We start from the raw sequence: 14,642 nt of genomic DNA, 5'->3' as shown, positions 1-14,642 counted from the left end.
TCTTTGTTACTTTCTGATCTTCTTAAACTTTACTCCCCAGCATGCATGCCATGATAAAGCCACATTGGCCTCTGATGTTTATGTCAAAAGACATTTCATTTCTGTGCCTTTACACTGACTGTCCCCCCTGCCTAAAATATTCTCTCTCTTCACCTCTGCCTCTTAGTTTTTCTGACTACCTTCAAATCTTGATTCATAGCTCAAATCTCACTTTATGCAGGAGGCCTTTCCTATTACCTCATATTCCCTTCTCTACCCGGACCTTTTCCTCTCAAATTACTTTCCATTTACTCTGTAGATGTCTTGTAGGTATCTAGTTATTTACATGTGATTGACCCATTACAATGTGAGCTCTCTGAGGGCAAGTACTTTTTTAGTCATTGTTACATCCTCAGTGTTTAGCATAGTACTTGCCAAATAGTAAACACTAAATAAAAGCTTGCTCTCTGATCAAAGTAAAATTACAAAGTTTCAGAGAACCTGCAAAGTTAAAAAAGAAACCATTTATATGCTATTCTCTAAAAACTGGGGGATTGAATGGTTCTTTATTGGATCATTTCAGGAAAATCTTCTTCATCTTGCAAAAGAACCACCATGAAAATTTTCACTGTGATTATTGTCAACCTTCTAAAAAGTTTGGTTAAAGGAGACAGACAAATAGTAATATCAAATTACAGCATTTATTTTCCCAAACCTAGCAGACTTGTAGAAGGAGTTAGGAGAGCTACATACTAACTGATGAACAAAAAGATGAGAGAGCTTAAGTACATTTTAGGACCATCCCAATTCAGGGTGGCTATGTCACACAAATATATGATCCCCATAAATGTTTAACCATTGTATAAGAAAGGGATTTTTTTGTATTATGCTTTTTAAAATTTATTTTTTAATTAATTTGTTTCCTTTTAGTTTACAGGATTCAATTCCACAATTCCTTGAGTTTCACATTTACTCCCTCTCCCTCCCCTCCCCACCATGGCGGTATATAGTCAAGTATAGGATTTGTAAATACTTTCACATTATACATTAGTCAGGTTATAAAGAAGATTGTATCAGATGGAATGAAAAATAGTAAAGAGGACATAAAACCAAACAAGAGAAGGAAAAAGATCAGGTATTTTGCTTCCACCTGGATATAAACTCAGTTTTTTCTAGTTCTTTCTCTGGATGTACATATTTCTCTCCATCATGAGTCTTTAAGGATTGACTTATATCACTGCAATGCTGAGAAGAGTCCAGTCTATCAGAGTTGGACATCACACATATGTTGTGTCTGTAATTGTGTACAAATTTCTCCTGGTTCTACTCTTCTCTCTCAGCATCAGTTTGTATAAGCCTCTAAAGGTAAATATGAAGACCGTCTGCTCCTAGTTTCTTATAGCACAGTAGTATTCCATAACATGCACATACCACAACTTGTTCAGCCATTCCCCAATTGATGGTCACCCCCTTAATTTCCAATTCTTTGCCACCACAAAAAGAGATGCTGTACACATTTTTGTACATATGGGTCTTACTCCCACTTCTATGATCTCTTTGGAATATAACCCTAGGAGTGGGATTGCTGGGTCAAAACTATGAAAATATTTATAGCCCTTTAGGCATAACTCCAGATTGCTATCCAGAAAGGCTGGATCAGTTTACAACTCCACCAGCAATGCATTAGTGTTCCAATTTGCCCACATCCTCTCCAGCATTTGTCATTTTCCTGTTTTGTCATCTTGGCCAATCTGACTGGTGAGATGTGGTACCTCAAAGTTGTTTTGATTTGCATTTCTCTAATCAATAATGATTTAGAGCATTTCTTCATGTGCTTATAGATATCTTTAATTTCTTTCTCTGAAAATTGCCTGTTCATATCCTTTGACCATTTATCAGTTGGGGAATGACTTGTATTCTTATAAATTTGACTCAATTCTCTATATTTTAGAAATGAGTCCTTTGTCAGAGACATAGGTTGTAAAGATTCTTTCCCAATTTCCCATCTCCCTCTTAATCTTGGTTACTTTGGCTTTGTTTGTACAGAAGATTTTCAATTTCATGTAGTCAAAATTATTGATTTTACATTTTATAATATTCTCTAATTCTTGTTTAGTCATAAAGTCTTTCCCTCTCCACGAATCTGACAGGTAAACTATTCCTTGTTTTACGAGACTTATTACAGTATCAACCTTTATACCTAGATCATGGACCCATTTAGACTTGATTTTGGTATATGGTGTTAGATAATAGTCTATGCCCAGTTTCTGCCATACTATATTCCAGTTTTCCCAGCAGTTTTTGTCAAATAGTGAGTTCTTATCCCAAAAACCAGGGTCTTGGGGTTTATCAAACAATAGAATACTATAGTCGTTGACTTCTGAATCTCATGTGCCTAATCTATTCCATTGATCCACTCCTCTATTCCTCAGCCAGTACCAAGTAGTTTTGATGACTGCTGCTTTATAATACAGATTGAAATCTGGTATAGCTAGTCCACCTTCCCTAGCATTTCTTTTCATTAATTCCTTTGATATTCTGGACCATTTATTCTTCCAAATGAATTTTGTTACTATTTTTTTCTAGCTCTATACAGTAGTTTTTTGGTCAATTAATTGGTATGGCAATAAATATATAATTTAATTTAGGTAAAATTGTTATTTTTATTATATTAGCTCGACCCAGACACAAGCAATTGATATTTTTCCAATTAGTTAGATCTGACTTTATTTGTGTGAAAAGTGTTTTGTAGTTGTGGTCATATAAGTCCTGGGTTTGTTTTGGCAGGTAGATTCCCAAATATTTTATAATGTCTACAGTAACTTTAAATGGGATTTCTCTTTCTGTCTCTTGCTGTTGAATTTCATTGGAAATATATAGGAATACCGAGGATTTATGTGGGTTTATTTTATATCCTGCAACTTTGCCAAATTTATTTTTTGTCTCAAGTAGTTTTTTACTTGCTTCTCTAGGATTCTCTAAGTATATCATCATATCATCTACAAAGAGTGATAGCTTGGTCTCTTCTTTGTGTAATTTGATTCCTTTGATTTCTTTTTCTTCTCTAATTGCTACTACTAACATTTCTAGTACCAGATTGAATAAGAGGGGTGATAGTGGACACCCTTGTTTCACCCCTGATCTTATGGGAAATGCTTCTAGCTTCTCCCCATTACATATAATACTTGCTGATGGCTTTAAATAGATGCTGTCTAATATTTTAAGGAAGGCTCCATTTATTCCTATATTTTCTAATGTTTTCAATAGGAATGGTTGTTGTATTTTGTCAAAAGCCTTTTCTGCATCTATTGAGATGATTATGTAGTTTCTACTAGATTTATTGTTGATATGATCAATTATACTGATGGTTTTCCTAATATTAAACCATCCTTGCATTCCTGGAATAAATCCTACCTGATCAAAGTGTATTATTCTTGAGATAAGTTGCTGTAGTCTTTTTGCTAGTATTTTATTTAGAATTTTTGCATCTATATTCATGAAGGAGATTGGTCTATAATTTTCTTTCTCTGTTTTATCTCTTCCTGATTTAGGTATCAGTACCATATTTGTGTCATAAAAAGAATTTGGTAGGACTCCTTCTTCACTAATTTTCCCAAATTTTGTAGAGTATTGCAATGAATTGTTTAAATATATTATAGAATTCACTAGTAAATCCGTCTGGCCCTGGAGATTTTTTCCTAGGGAGTTGACTGATGGCTTGTTCAATTTCTTCTTCTGAGATGGGGTTATTTAAGTAATTTACTTCCTCTTCAGTTAATCTGGGCAACTTGTATTTTTGTAAATACTCATTCATTTCCCTAAGATTGTCAAATTTATGTGCATACAATTGGGAAAAATAATTCCTAATTATTGTTTTGATTTCTTCTTCATTGGAGATAGATTCACCCTTTTCATTTTTGATACTCATAATTTGGTTTTCTTCTTTCTTTTTTTTTATCACATTGACTAAGGGTCTATCAATTTTGTTGTTGTTTTTTTTTCATATAACCAGCTCTTAGTTTTATTTATTAATTCAATAGTTTTCTTAATTTCAATTTTATTAATCTCTCCTTTGGTTTTCAATATTTCTAATTTAGTATTTAATTGGGGATTTTGAATTTGTTCTTGTTCTAGGTTTTCCAATTGCATGCCTAATTCGTTGGCCTCCCTTTTCTCTAATTTAATCATGTATGCACTCAGGGATATAAAACTTCCCCTAAGAACTGCCTTTAATGCATCCCACAGATTTTGGTATGTTGTCTCATTATTATCATTCTCTTGATTGAAATTACTGATTGTTTCTATAATTTCTTGTTTGACCCACTCATTCTTTAGGATTAAATTGTTTAATTTCCAACTAGTTTTTAGTCTGTCTTTCAATGGCCCTTTATTGCATATAATTTTTATTGCATATGATCTGAGAAGGATGCATTAAATATTTCTGCCTTACTCCATGGAATTGTGAGGTTTTTATGCCCTAGAATGTGGTCAGTTTTTGAGTATGTGCCATGAACCGCTGAGAAGAAAGTATATTCCTTTTTATCCCCATTCAGTTTTCTCCAGAGATCTATCATACCTATCCTCTCTGAAATCCTGTTCACTTCCTTAACTTCTTTCTTGTTTATTTTGAGGTTAGATTTATCAAGTTCAGAGAGGGGGAGATTAAGGTCTCCCACTAGTATAGTTTTGCTATCCATTTCTTCCTCTAATTCCTTTACCTTCTCCTCTAGGAATTTGGATGCTATACCACTTGGTGCATATATGTTAAGTAATGATATTGCTTCATTCTCGATGGTGCCTTTTAACAGGATATAGTTTCCTTCCTTATCTCTTTTAATTAGGTCAGCTTTTGCTTTTGCTTTATCTGAGTTAAGTATTGCTACCCCTGCTTTTTTTTACTTTAGCTGAGGCATGATATATTTTACTCCAGCCTTTTACCTTTACCCTGTGTGTATCCCTCTGTTTCAGATGTGTTTCTTCTAAACAGCATATTGTAGGAATATATATGATTTTTAATCCATTCTGCTATCTGTCCCCATTTTATGGGAGAGTTCATTCCATTCACATTTACAATTATGATTTTTATCTGTTTCTTTCCCTCCATCCTATTCCCGCTCCTGTTAATGTTCATATTTTCCCGCCTTCTCCCTTCCCCCCCAATAGTTTTCTTTTTGACCACAACATCCCTCAGTATTCCCTTATAAGCCCCCCTCCCTTTTTCTCCCTTTTCCCTTTACTTCATCCCTCCCTACTAACCACCTTCCCCCCCTTTTGTAGCCCTTTCCCCCTCCTACTGCCTGTAGGATATTTTTATACTTAATGAAGTATGTTATTTCTTCTTTGCACCACAAGTGACAGGAAAAAATCTCATGCAAAGCTCCTCTCCCTCCCCTCTTTCCCTCTAAAATGATACTTTTTGCATTTTTTCTCCATAGCATCCTATGCTTAACTGGTTGTTATTCCCTCCTTGCACCAGAACCAATGGAAGCTCATGTAATACTCATCTCCCTCCCTTCTTTTCCTCTGTTACACAGTTTTTATGCTTCTTTGTGTGGCATAATTTACCCTTTTCCACTTCATTCATTCCCTTTCTTCCATTGCAGTCCCTTTGTAGCCCTTAATAAGATTTTTTTTAATCGTCATTTTGTGTATTTTATACTCATACCCTCTACTTGTCTATAACCAGTTTGCTCTTATCAGATAGCTATGTGTGTTTTTTCCTTGTTCACCTTTCTATGTCACTGTTGCATCTTGTAATTGGAGGTTGAATTTTCCATTGAGTTCTGGCTTTTTTATCAAGAAGGTCTGGAACTCTGTTATACTGTTGAATGACCATCTCTTTGCCTGGAAGAATATGCTCAGACTCGCTGGGTATGTGATCCTTGGTTGTAACCCAAGCTCTTTTGCCTTCCAGAAAATTGTATTCCACTGCCTCTGATCTTTCAGTGTAGAGGCTGCCAAATCCTGTGCAATCCTCCCTGTGGACCCTCAATATTTGAATTGTTTCTTTCTGGCCTCTTGAAGTATTTTCTCTTTTATCTGGTAGTTTTGGAGTTTGACCACAACATTTCAAGGACTTTTCAGTTTGGTATCTCTTTCAGGAGGTGTTAAGTGGATTCTCTAGATTTCTATTTTACCCTCCGGTTCTAGTATCTCAGGGCAGTTTTCCTTAATGAGCTCTTGGAGAACGTTGTCCAGGCTGATTTTTTCATCATGATTTTCAGGTAGGCCTATGATTCTCAGATTATCTCTCCTGGATCTGTTTTCCAGGTCAGTTATTTTTTCTTTGAGGTATTTTACCTCTTTTTCTAATATTTCTTTCTTGTTGTTTTGTTTGACTAATTTTTGGTTCCTCATAGGGTTTTTTGTTCCAATTTGGTTGATTCTAGTTTTTAGCAAATCATTTTTCTTGGTTAATTTTTGGAGCTCCTTTTCCATATCATACACTTTTCTTTTTAGAGAGATGTTTTCTTCATTATAAGGTTTTTCTAATTCTGCTGTTTTGGTTTTGAGAAAATTATTCATTTTGTCTTCTATCTCTCTCATTTGCTTTTCAAAATTCCCCTTGATCTCATCTAAGAGAGCTTTCTGTGCTTGGGACCCATTCCCTGTTGATGTGTCAGCTGTGGGTGTGGAGTCCACATTGTCTCCCTCTGAGTTTGGTTCCTCCCTCTGAGGATAGTAGGACTCCAGAATCTTTGTCTTTGTAGTTTGCTTTTTACCCATTTTGAGGCAGGGCCCTAGCCACGCCCTTCCTTTAGGGATCCCAAGCCTTTACTGTAGAGGGTTTTGCCCTGGGGCAAGAGTTACTATGTTTTCAGGGTCAGAGGGGAGGTTTGGAGGAGGTGAGGTTCACTCTGTCATCCTGGCCTTTGGAGTCCCTGATAGGGGCCTTTTTTTTTTTTTTTAATTTCTGGGCTATGAAGTGGTAGCCCCAGGAGTATTTGCTGTCCAGGACAGGGGCCCCTGTATTTGCTTCTTACCTTGCTCTTTCCAGTCCCAGCCCTTTGGTGATAGGCCTGGTAGTGGCCCTTGTGGCTGGTGGGATGACTTGTCCTCCAAGTTGATCAGGCCCCTTTGGGACCTGCCTCTGCCAGCCACGCCAAAAGGGATTTTCTTAATTGAATAAATGGTAAATACAATAAAACAAGAGACTTGACAGTGTCAATTGAAATTATGATCCAGAATATCTGTGTTTTCTTTACCATTAACATTCCATAACATCTTATATGTTCAGAAAATATTAAGATAAGAAAAAAAGTCCCATTACTCAAGTTAATGCCTCTAGTTGAGGGTCTTGTCCTTAAGGTCCATAAAGTAGGCTTCTTCTGCTTTGTTGACATAAGGAGAGGTGTTCTCCAAGAGCAAAGACAAAGTTAGGTCTGTTTGGAATTTATGATCTCAGGATGCCTGTTTTAAATCCTACTTCCAGCCTTATCTGGTCTTTGGGTTTGCTGATGCAGAAAAAGAGCGTTTTTTAAAATGAGGCAAAGCAGTCTGTTTAATTAATTCATACTTTGGCCAAAATATGATATTTAATGATTATCATTATATTTCATAGATGTTGGCATTCTTATTTCCTTTCTCATAGGCCCTCACAGTGTTGCCAGCCCTTTCTTTTTGCTTCTGAAGTTCCTTTCACCTATAGGTCTGTGCTCCCATGATGCTGTGGTTCTTATGCTCAAAATGAACCATCCTGTTTCCCTCCCTGATTTTAATAAAGATAATGCTCACCTTTTCTATATTATATATTTAGTTATATGGATTTAACTTCTGGTCTTGTATTCTGTTATTTGAAGACTTTCATACTGAGTCTGTAGAATTATGAAAATGTAGTATTTATGAGGTATCCTGAGAAACCCTTCCAATCTTGTCCATTCTTTAACTCCAGAGGTTGAGATTCCACAACCTTATTCTACTAATAAGTAGTTACAGCACATTTATTTGTCCTCTAGGCTTAGTTAGGGGTCTTATTCACACAAGGAAAGATTTATAAAATGTTAATTACTTAATAACCAATTAAAAACATTTATTAAGTACATACTATCTATTATGTGCTGAGAATACAAGTGCAAAGGATATTATCCCTGCTTTCAGGAAGCTTATATTCTTCTGGAGGAGACATGTTCATATTTTCTCTATGCAAATGAGTATAGAGAAAATATGCATGCATTTATATATACATGGACAAGAAATATACATATAATTGATGTTATATGTATATGTGCATATAGAATATGTAATAAATATAAGGTTATTAATTAGGAAGAATGGGCACTAGTTGGTTGGGGGAATCAGGAAAGTTTCCTGTAGATGGTCATACTTAAGTCCACTAAGATAGTTTAGATATTTGACCTAACATCGTCAGAGGATACAGAGAGTTTTTATTTTCTTATTTATTGTCATGGGATCATAGATTTAGAACTTGAAGGCTGCTTAAAGGTCATCTAATTCAGCCCCCTCATTTTATTGCTAAGGATGTTGTGGATAGTAGAGATTAAGTGACTTGCACTTAGGGTTACAAACATACTACATTGCAGAGCTAGATTTCAAATTCAGGTCTTTTGATTCCAAATCTAGGGCTCTTCCCAAGTGAGTATATTTCTCCCCCAAAATTGAGAGGTGTGATGGATTTTTATCCTCATAAAAGAGTTTGTCATAATTTTTGAGTGAACTTATTTTCCATATACTGTGATATTTTTAAGTTTTAATAGCAGAAATAATTTATTTATAATTTCCCAATGCAATGTGATAATAAACTGGGATGAAAATGTGTCACATAAATTGTTTAAGCCTTAATTCAATGTTTTTGCTTCTTGATTCCAAAAATCATTCTAAAAATACATTGAAACAATTTCCAAGGTTTAATGATGTGATACTTTATAAGGGTGATAATAGAGGGGACTGAATTTCTAAATATGGTACTAATTAGAATCATTTACAATTTTCAAATTATAGTGCTGTTTTTGGAAACCATTTTTAGTTTACTAATCTTTTTTTGGAGTCATCTCCATGCTGACACCACTATGATTTTCTTTGTTCTAGAACCTCAAAAACTTTATTCCAGATTTCTCTGAAGGCAGAGGGAAATAAACATATTTCACTGATTTTTTTGGTGTTCATGGAAAAACAACTTCACTGTTTCATGTCACATACATTCACTCATGTATATGAATTTATTGCTATATTGCTTTTACTTATCTGACAGTATGTCATTGCAGAGATATTGATATTCTTCACAAGCAATGTATATTCATCTACATTGATCAAAATGATCAAATATTTTGTTTTGTATTCAGTGAGTATGTGATTTATGTATTTGCTGTAGAAAATGCTTGACTACCTCAAGGAGAAAAAGGATGTGGGCTTCTTTCAGAGCCTTGCTGGCCTGATGCAGTCATGTAGGTAAGAAAATACCTTCTTTCAATCAATCAGCATTTTTCTTTAAACATTTTATAAGTATAAAATATATACTATATCATAATGAAGAAGGTTAATTTCTTTCATGTAGTTAGGCTTCTGAAAAGGAAATAATTATTGAAATTCAAAGTGACTTTCACTTTAATTCAATAAACATTAAGTACTTGCTATGTGAAGGTCACCATTTTGGGGTCTAAGCATACAAAGACAAAAAAGGAAATAATTCCTACCTTCAAGGAATTACATTCTAATTAGTACTTACAGAAGTAAATACAGAGTAATTTCATGTAGGGTAGAGCTCTAAGGAAGAATGGAATCAGAATCAACTTTGTGTGGGTGGCAGAACATTTCAAATATGTAGGCTTGCCTAAGCAAAACCACCAGGTAAAAGACAAATTGTTCTGCACAAAGGAGAGTAAGTAAGTCTATTTGACTAGGATATCAGTAAGTAAGGTAGGGAAGAGAGATTTGATGTGAAATAAGGTTAGAAAAATTGGCTAGTGCTGATGAGATTGCTAAAAAAGAGGGTATAGAGAGAAGAAAGAAAATCAAGAAAGAGTCTTAGAAGAAACTCCCAGTTAGGCAGCAGGACGTGATTGATGATAAATCAAAGGATACCCAAAGGGAGTTGTCAGACAGGTGGCAGTAGAACTAGTAAGAGCAATATCACAGAAACCAAAAAAGGAGTGTATCCACGAAGAAATTGTAGATAACAATCTAAAAAGCTGCTGAAGAGGCCAGGAAGAATGAGGCCTAAGAAGATCATTTATTAAGTACTTAATATTTTTGAAGCTGTATGTTAGACAGTAAGGATATAAATATACATATGACATAGACCCTGATTTCTGGGGGATGGAGGTATGGGAAACACAATGATATGAGAGGGAGTGTCATAAAAGCATAGAAAACTATTATGAGAAATTTCAAGAGGAAACTGATAATTTTCAGATTGAGGAGGGGCTTGAGAGAGGGGAAATCTTGATGGAGTAGAGTTTTGCCTTGAAGAAAGCAATGGGACAAAGTTGATTCCAGGCCTGAGAAAGAGAGAGAGAGTCTAAACAAATAAATAGATATGAAAAGAGAAGGTGAAAATGGGGGAGGCAGAATAATCTGGTTTGGCTAAAACAGTGTTCCTGAAGGGAAATAGTAAACAATAAGCTCTGACTGGCAGATTGGAGGCACATTTGTGGCCTAGAGGTAGGACTTTAGTCCTTGAATTAGGAATTTATACTTTAAAAAATTATTTTATTGTACTTAGCAAATATGAATTTTTACTATACCAGGAAGAGGAGAAAAGATAATTATATGTAAAATTATGAACTGTTTTATATAGTTTGGATTCTTTAAAATGTGTATTAGATTTAACATCCAATTAATAAAATTATGTGCCACCCTTTCTGAATGTTACTCTCATGTGTTAACTTTTAATGTCGATTGAATCTTTGTTGTCTTCTTTTTGTGCATTACTCTCAATACTCACCAACTCTCACCAGTCAAATAAAGTCTCCCTTATAATAAATAAGTATAGTCAAGCTAAACAAATCATTGTGAGTTAGAGTGAGTCAATAAATATTGATTAAGCTTTTACTATGTGCCAGGCACTATACTTAGTCCAATGAAAATAAAAGTTGATTTAAGATAGTTCCTACCCTCAACAAACTCATAATCTAATGGGAGAAGACAACACATAAAAAGAAATTGAAAACGCAGGGTAGTGTGAGGGTACCCAGTAGTAGAACCATGATAAACTACTGTAGCCAGGGTGAGAAATGATCTGAGGAAGTATGAGAAAGTATGAATTAGAGTTGAATTCACTTTACAGAATGATGGTTTTTTTTATTTTTTTGCTTTTTGGAGGCGGGAAGGCCGAGTAATTGGGGTTAAGTGACTTGCCCGAGGTCACAGGGCTAGTAAGTGTTAAGTGTCTGAGGCCAGATTTGAACTCAGGTCATCCTTACTCTAGGGCCAGTGCTCTATTTACTGCACCACCTAGCCACCCCTAGAATGATGAATTTTAAGAGATCATGAACTCTAAGAGATCAGTAGGATGTAATTTCTCTGAGTGTCCTCCTCAGACAGATGATCTGACAGGAATTCCCAGATGTTCACTTCCATCCCTCACCCTCTCTAGTAAGAGGGCAACCCTAAGGGCAAAGGGTGCTGATTTCATGTGAGTTTCAGAATTGATTTCATCTTGCAGAATGATGAGTTTCTGGAGATCATGAAATCCAGGACATCAGTAAGGTAGGAAATTAAGTGAATAAAAATACATGTCTCTGTGCTTTATTCTTCAGAGGGAATCACTGAAGTTTTTGAGTAAAAAAAAAATCACATGATCAGAGCAGTGTATCAGGAAGATTACTTTATCAGCAGTGTGAAAATGGGATAACATAGAGGCAGAAATACTTGTTATGAGGCTAAATTATTATAATTATAATTAATCTCTGTGAGGTAGTGAAAGCCTAATGTATGGTGGTTTCCATGTGAGTAGAGAGAAGGGATGAAAGAGTTATTACAGAAGATGTGGGGATTGAGAGAGAGGAAAGAATCTAAAGTGATTTTAGTCTGCTAAAAAGATGGTGGTACTTCTACAAAAACAAATTAAAGTGTGGGGCTAAGCTTTGATGGAAGATGAACCACTGGAAGACTGAAGCTCTGAGGAAAGATTTGGGCTAGGGATCTAAAGCTGTAAGAATCTTCTGCATGGGGTAATAATCACTAAGTACATGGCAAAGGATCACTGAGTAAGAGAATATATAAATATATGGCCAAGAATCACTTGTATTTTAAGGATTAGGGAGAATAAAGAACCACCAAAGGAGCAAGGGCAGGAGTGGTAAGAGAGGAAGGAGAACTATAAGAAAGAAGGATGGGGTGTAGAAAAGGAAAAAGCATCAAGAAGACAGACAACAGTGTAAAATGCTGCAAAGAAGATGATAGGAATGTGTGGAAGAATTTATTAAGAAAGGGAGAAACTTGAGCATTATGTGGTTGAAGAGTCCTGAGTATCCAGTTAAGCAGAAAAAATTAAAGATGGATTAAAGAGTAGAGATAAATAGTACAGTATGGTCAGGAAGGAAAAAGAGAGGCTAAGATGGCATAGAAGGTAGAGACTTAGGAAGGAAGAGGGTACATAGATTTCATATCAATATGTGACTTAGGTACAGTGGAAGATTAAATCTAGTCCAGCCCTGTTATTTTAAAGATGAACAAAATGAGGCCTGGAAAGGGTTAATTTTTCCAAAATTTGTAGGTCATATCCAGTCTTCTAAAAGTTCACAGTCTTTGTCATTATGAATGTTCATTTAGTGGGCTCCTAGATTGAGCTCTTCCAATGTGGAAATGAGTTTATTGTTGAGTATAATATATATTCTTTGAGGTCATGGATTGTTGTAATTTTTGTTTTTGTATTCTCCAAAGCCTAGAACAGTACCTTGCACAAGAAAAGTACCTAATTAATGTTTATTGTCTTGAATTTACTATTGAATTCAGTCAGCATAATGTCATGAAAAGAATAGTGATCCTAAAAGAATTGTTATAGACTTGTTGTGGACATTAATTAGCCACTACCTTCCACCACTCTTTGGTTTTTAGTGTCCCAAACCATAAAATTAGGATAATATTATCTGCTTTGTCTACACACAATTTATTATTATAAACAAGTGAGAAAATTTGTTTGAAAGATTTTTGAAAAGTTAAAGAAACTCATTTTTATCTATAAGCCAAATCACTAAATGTAGCCTACCTTCTATACACAAATCAAATGAAAAATAATTCCTGAGCTCTTTAAGCATGATTGTACTAGATGTCAGCTGAATGAAATTGATTCGAAATATGCTAATGGCCTAAAGTTTACTTAAAATTTGGTCACAGCTTTTTATTTCTCTAGTTCTTTAGAATACATTAGATCTATAAAATGGAATTTTGTCATCTCTGATATTATTCAGAAAGGTATTAATGTTATTGCTATTATTATTATTTTTATTTTGCTTTTTGGAGGGCAATTGGGGTTAAGTAATTTGCCCAAGGTCACATGGCTAGGTTTGTGTGTGTGTGTGTGTGTGTGTGTGTGTGTGTGTGTGTGTGTGTGTTAAGTGTCTGAGGCCGGATCCGAACTCAGGTCCTCCTGACTCCGGGGCTGGCACTCTACTCACTGCACCACCTAGCTGCCCCTATTGATATTATTATTAATTTTAAAAGATTATGGATTGAAGAAATCACTTCAAACTAAATCCAGCCATCACAAGAAGGCCATTGTCTGGAAAGATTATTTTAACAGCTTCCCCAGTCCCAACCAAGAAGCAGTGTAATTTTTAAGAGAAGAAAAGAGAAGGCAACATGACTGTGCTTTTCTAAGTAAATTAAATTCAACAAACATTTCTTAACTGTTTGCCATATACAAGATATTGTGTACTTATTAGGGTGTGAATGGAAGCTAAGGTGACAAAGGGCTTTGATTCAGTTTGTGGAAGAAAGAGAACATATTTGTGAGCCACAGACTAAAAGTGAATAATTTTCAATGTCAGGAAACATATTAATGGAACCCATAAATGCTGTCCAAAGTTCAGGAACACATAATTTCTCTGAGGTAAATTGATGTTTAGGAAAATTTAAGGACAGAATATTAACTAAGCTGATATGTTGCATAGGAAATTTATTTTTTGTACATGACTTCATATGATTTCCCATTTAAAACTTTGGAGAAAATTTATAATAACTAATATATAATACTTTAATTTTGCATACATCATCCATGTATCAAAACACCTCTAAGTCATGGCACACAAAGGACTACATTGTAGTTAACAGATAGTTAAGTATGTTTTATAGACAGCTCTGTGTCTGGGGAATTCACTCCTTTCAGTGTGAATTTCAATACAGTAATGGTACTTTGGTATTTCTCTATCGTTTCACATATATAACAAGTTATATCAGAGATAAGAAGTGAGCAGCCTTTACTGACATCAGAAGCAAAGAAAAGGAAGGCATCTCAAGCACTAATCTCAGAGTCCTGGAAAAAAGAGAGTAATGTGAAGCTGGATATACAATATACCTGCCCAATTAATAAAGAACATACAGGTGACTACTCTCTTGAAATCAAATCAGGAAGAGAGCTATGTGTGTCTGATTGAGATAGATTTCTTATCTTTTAATCAGATACAATTATATTTAAAAAATATTGCCAGAAGCCTTATGTCCACAGATATCTTTGAGCAAACGTGGCTTCCTGATTTTTTTTTCAA

The 14,642-nt window shown here is 35.0% G+C and overlaps 1 protein-coding gene across 1 annotated transcript in view; it reads left to right on the top strand.

The window, feature by feature from the left end:
- Positions 1–14,642, top strand: part of RYR2 (ryanodine receptor 2) — an 864,696-nt gene that overhangs the window by 756,405 nt on the left and 93,649 nt on the right. The window contains exon 82 of the mRNA XM_069064486.1: positions 9,308–9,384. Coding sequence (XP_068920587.1) covers positions 9,308–9,384 — 77 coding nt within the window. The remainder of the gene's footprint in view (positions 1–9,307; positions 9,385–14,642) is intronic.

This window comes from Petaurus breviceps, unplaced genomic scaffold (assembly GCF_028583685.1).
Source record: "Petaurus breviceps papuanus isolate PSGF00001 unplaced genomic scaffold, PetGlider_PUasm1.0 90633, whole genome shotgun sequence".
Lineage (NCBI taxonomy): Eukaryota > Metazoa > Chordata > Mammalia > Diprotodontia > Petauridae > Petaurus > Petaurus breviceps.
Note: the sequence above shows the minus strand (reverse complement) of the source record. Positions and strands in the feature narration are given on the sequence as shown.